The sequence below is a fragment of the Octopus bimaculoides genome, chromosome 9, assembly GCF_001194135.2.
Source record: "Octopus bimaculoides isolate UCB-OBI-ISO-001 chromosome 9, ASM119413v2, whole genome shotgun sequence".
Classification (NCBI taxonomy): Eukaryota; Metazoa; Mollusca; class Cephalopoda; order Octopoda; family Octopodidae; genus Octopus; species Octopus bimaculoides.
The window spans coordinates 22,888,172-22,893,784 of record NC_068989.1 but is presented as its reverse complement, the minus strand read 5'-3'; the positions used below and the strand labels follow the sequence as shown (position 1 = coordinate 22,893,784).

At 35.9% G+C, this 5,613-nt stretch overlaps 1 protein-coding gene across 8 annotated transcripts in view; it reads left to right on the top strand.

Moving 5' to 3' along the window:
• The window catches only part of LOC106878206 (uncharacterized protein KIAA0825), a 176,526-nt gene that overhangs the window by 130,423 nt on the left and 40,490 nt on the right, over positions 1 to 5,613 (top strand). For all 8 annotated transcript variants that reach the window (XM_052970496.1, XM_052970494.1, XM_052970492.1 and 5 more), the window contains one exon: positions 1,430 to 1,580. In XM_052970496.1, coding sequence (XP_052826456.1) covers positions 1,430 to 1,580 — 151 coding nt within the window. The remainder of the gene's footprint in view (positions 1 to 1,429; positions 1,581 to 5,613) is intronic.

Sequence of the window (5,613 nt, the reverse complement as noted above, 5' to 3'; positions counted from 1 at the left end):
TCTCTCTTTCTCTCTCTCTCTTTCTCTCTCTCTCTCTTTCTCTCTCTCTCTCTCTCTTTCTCTCTCTCTCTCTTTCTCTCTCTCTCTCACATATACACTCATACACACACACCATCATCATCATCGTTTTAACAACCATTTTTCTATGCTTGTATGGGTTGGACAAAATTTGTTGAGGCAGATTTTCCTACAGCTGGATGCCCTTCACCTGTTTTTCTAGCAAAGTTATATTTCGCCATGGCCAGACATGCTCTCACAGAATATTGGTAATGAATGCCGCTGCTTGTATGCCAGTGACACTCATTCACAACTATCAAGTAATGGCAATACAAAGGAAACACATTGTTGTTGGCACTCCATCGCTTACGACGTCGAGGGTTCCAGTTGTTCCGATCAACGGAACAGCCTGCTCATGAAATTAATGTGCAAGTGGCTGAGCCCTCCACAGACACGTGTACCCTTAACGTAGTTCTTGGGGATATTCAATGTGACACAGTATGACAAGGCTGACCCTTTGAAATACAGGCACAACAGAAACAGGAAGAAAGAGTGAGAGAAAGTTGTGGTGGAAGAGTACAGCAGGGTTCGCCACCATCCCCTGCCGGAGTCTCATGGAGCTTTAGGTGTTTTCACTCAATAAACACTCACAACACCCGGTCTGGGAATCAAAACCGCGATCCTATGACCGCGAGTCTGCTGCCTTAACCACTGGGCCATTGCGCCTCCACTAAGGAAACACATACACATACATATACAAGTGCATGCTCACACATATATACATACATCACTGTTTTCATCATCATCATCAACATCATTTTGCAATCCACTTTTCCAGGCTTGCAGGGTTTGGACAGAATTTATAGAGGCAGATTTTCTACATCTAAATGCCTTTCCTGTCACCAGCCCTTCCTTGTCTTTCAAGTAAGGTGATATTTCCCATGGTCAAACATGTCTTCACAGAGCATTAGAAAAGGACACCGCTTGTGTGACAGTGAGACTCATTTATGACTATCTTGTGATGTCAAGGCAAGGAGAGATGAACATGTACACACTCACACATACATAAACACAGACATATATGCATAAATACATATATGTATATGTACACACATGCACACATATATACAACAGGCTTCTTCCAGTTTCTGTCTACCAAATCCATTCACAAGATTTTGGTTGGCCTGGGGCTATAGTAGAAGACTCTTGCTTAAGATGTCTGGTTGGCCAGGGACTATAGTAGAAGACTCTTGCCTATGGTGTCATACCCTGAGACGGAACCTGAAACCATGTGGTTAGGAACCAAACTTCTTTACACATGCCACCCAACAACTAGAGTCGGCTTAATTGGCAACCCTCTCCCCCCAAATTTGAACCCTTGTTCCACTTTAATGAAATCCTTACCATTTCTGTATTTTGTTGTGATTATCAGGAAGAAACCATTTGCCACCCGACACGAACAGTTTGTTGAAGTTGTTGATATCTTGCTGGAGAAGATTAGCCATGTCCACACTATTCTCTTATCGAACATTCTCTATGATGCTGAGAGTTATCACTGGGCTGAGGAGAAGGAGTTTTATGAGGTATCTTAATTGTTATTTGTGATACATCTTTTTTTTTTTTTGTTGTTTATATTTTCTTCATTATTTATGGTGTGTTTTCCTCCTTATTTATGACATCTTCTGTATTTATATTTTTTCATTGTTTGTAACAGTTTCTTCATTATTTACGATATATCTTCTTTGTGTTATTAGTAACTAGTTAAAGAGTCTCAAGTGAACAGAAACTGATAGAACAACAAACTAAACCTGCCTGACTATCTAATTTTGCCCCTCAACATTCACAGTTCAAAATCTTGCTGGGATTTGTTTTTTGCCCTACTCAAATACCCATTCCTAATTCATTGAAATCTATATAATTTGAAACAAACAGCTTAACTTTTTAGCATTTAAACAGGCCATATCCAGCCAAAATATTCTGCCTGTTTTTATTCAGAAACTGGCCAAATCCAGTCTCTCATATCTGTTCTACAATATCATTCTAAAAATAAATTTCATCATTGCAATCTCAAGGCATGATTTAATTCAAATCAATGTGCATAGATAAGCATTAAGCATTATGTTTGACACACTCACACATGTACACGAGTTAAGAAAAATAACTAAGAGTGAACAGTGACATGTATTTGAAACAACTAAAACTAATACAGGTATGTTAGATACCATACAACATAAATTCTTGGTTTATTAAAGTCATCTCTGTCATTATCCCTTTAGTATTTAAACAGGACATATCCAGCTCAGATATACAAAATGTTCAAAATGGCCAAATGTGGCGACTTACATTTGCCCTGGAATGTCATTCTAAAAGTGAACAATTTGATAATCAAAATCTTCAATCTATGAGATAATGCAGGATTTAAATCAAAACAATGTGAATTACATTTGACAGAGTAATCTGAATACTACAGGGATGGAGGATGTGTCACAATTATCAAATGGTAGTTGAGACCAGCCTCATATGTGAAGGGGAGATAATCTCCAGAATCAAGAATTTTCCTTTCTTATATGGATCTGGTTTCAGTTGTCTGTTGGTAATTGTAACACATCTAGAGGTGAAGATAATTTTAATAAATCAGGAATGTATGTTGCATGGTATTTGATACACCTATATTTGATTTATATTGATATAAGGGCATTACTACAGAATAATGCCACACACTGTAGTAATGCCCTTATATAAATATAAACGAATAATTATACTCTTGGGAATAGAAATTTCCCTTATGAATTTTTTTACACACTAGCTTCCTGATAAAATTCTTGTAAAAGATTTTTATCCTTTTTTGAATTTATATTTGATTTATATATACATATATTGTTATACATGGGAGTGGTCATCTTTTGCCAATTAAACCTCATCTCCAAGTATAATATGTTTCAACATGCATTTTCACATCAAGAATCTTGCGAAAGAAATACATAAATGCATGTGTGTGTGAGTGAAAGATGGATTTCCATGCAGTTTCCGTTGGTTAGCCTAAGGCTACAACAGAAAATATTTGTCTAAGGTGCCATGCAGTGAATTAGAACTCATGACCATGTGATAATCATATAATCATGCAAACTTTGTTTTCACTGAGTTGTGCTTGTGCCTATGGAGAAACTGAAAAAAAAGGTTTTATGAATTAAAATTACCTCATAAAAATAAAGCAAAACTATTGATTAATTTTGGACCAGAAATACAAGGAAGATACACTCTCTGAGTGGTTGGCGTTAGGAAGGGCATCCAGCTGTAGAAACTCTGCCAAATCAGACTGGAGCCTGGTGTTGCCATCCGGTTTCACCAGTCCTCAGTCAAATCGTCCAACCCATGCTAGCATGGAAAGCGGACGTTAAACGATGATGATAACTATAACGCAGAAATTGGTTAAAAATTGAATATGGCTGTGTTGTAGGGAGTCTGCCTGAGTTCATAAGATGGTAGTAAAAGGATGAATGGATTGTTAAGGCCATGGTGTGAAAACCTCTTTCCTGGTTTCATGTCAATGTAGTTGATTCCAAAAGAGATTGAGATATAGAAAGATAGATAGGAAGAGAGAGTGGGGAAACAGTCTTAGTACTTGAGTGGAAAGTGAGTGTGGCCTTTGTATAGTGACATGTTTCAGTGTTATTAGATCTCCTCATTCTTGCATTCAATAATTCGAATTAATTAAAATTTTACCATCTACCGAGTACACCCAAAAGGCTAAAAGTTATAGTAGAAGACACTCACCTAGGGTTCCACCAATAGGACAGGACCTGGAACCATGTGGTTGGGATGCAAGCTTCTCACCACACAGCCATGCCATGTATATGCTAATCGTTTTGGTGTCATCATAGTCGCAAGCAGACATAGACTCTCACCTTTGACCAAGTTGAAATTGAGAATGTGACAGCCAGAGACAAAGAGGGCTATTCCAGCATTTGGCTGGTACTCATTTTCAGCTGAGTAAACTGAAAGGACATGAAATGATGTGCCTTACTCAAGGATATAATGTACTTCCTGGTCCAACCTTATGATCATGTAACCAACACCCAAACCACTTGGCCATGTGGCTTCATGTATAAAATTTATACATAAAAATCACAATGTAATTATAAATAGCAAAAGCTGAATAGTTCGGTCAGTATTAACTGTTTTTGTATTCATCACAGTGGAATATGCAATTAACAGCTTAACAATAATCAACATTTTAACATCATTAGGAAGTATTTTATAGAGTTGGTAATATTATTATGTTGAGACTTTCAAACGTGTTGAAACCAGTTGGGGTTGGGGCTTTGTTCTTTTATCTCTTTGAGATTGAAACTATAAGTGCTTTTACTCTTCTAGGAGTCAGTTCATGCAACTATATCTAAAATTGGTTTTGTACCTCATTGATAGAAATCTATATTTGTTTCATATGCAACTGTTTTATTATTATTATTATTTTGTATTTATTTCCCTGCACAACTTTGTCATTATCCATTTTTTTCACCCCTGAAACCTTGTTCCTTTTTCTCTGAAATTTGCCAAAGCTGATGTTTCATTCCTTATTTGTACGGTGCAGTTTTTGTTTACCAGCGAGAGAATTTCACAAGAATAACTTTGGAAGAATTCTTATTAAGGTTTGCCTGATGAGAAAAGAAAAATTACAAAAAAACAAAAAAAAAAGCAAAAAACAAAGATGGTATGTTACTGAGCACAGTCACCCAGCCAAAACCTGATAGAGATTACTGAAAAAGTACCCTCCCTTCCTTTCTTTCCTCTGTGTATGTGTGTATTGGTGTGTATATCTATCTGTCTGTCTGTCTATGTATGTATCTATCTATCTATCTATCTATCTATCTATCTATCTATCTATCTATCTATCTATCTATCTATCTATATGTATATAATATGATTCAGGTAAAAACCTTGTAATGGTTTTTACCATAATAGCTCTTGTGCTATTATTTGGCTACCACATGTTATTCCACAGTATATTCCAGGTCTGGAGATACATGTGGAACTCCTCTTTACATAAGATTAATATAAGAATAATATAACATAAAGATGGAAGATAACAGGCTTTAATAGCTGATCACATTTGTTTCTGCATTGCACACCAAGCATTAAGATGCTGAATTTATATTGCTATAAGAATTAATCATATTTCACTCGGAGTGCCCACACACATATAAAGAATGATCTTCTATAATAGTATATACTCAGTATCTTAACGGTGGTCCAGTGCAAAAAAATTTGTGATGTACTATCAAAACCTGATATCCTCTGTCCTCATATTATATATATATATATATATATATATATATATACTTTATTAAAAAGCAGCAGAAATATCACAAAAACTGTTACTCAGAGTTTCACGTTACCGTTTGTCGGACAGTTTTGTTAGAATGGAGTGGGTGTATCAATTTACTGCACAATCGAAAAAGATTCTTTTTTGATACTTTAACTAGGCACATTTATAAAATATGCCATGTATGTCCAAGGAATCTTTCAGAGTATTATATATACTCTAAAAACAAGGATGCTAGACAATGAGAAAAAAGAAAAAAAAAAAAAGAGAAGGTAAATGCTTGGATATCTATG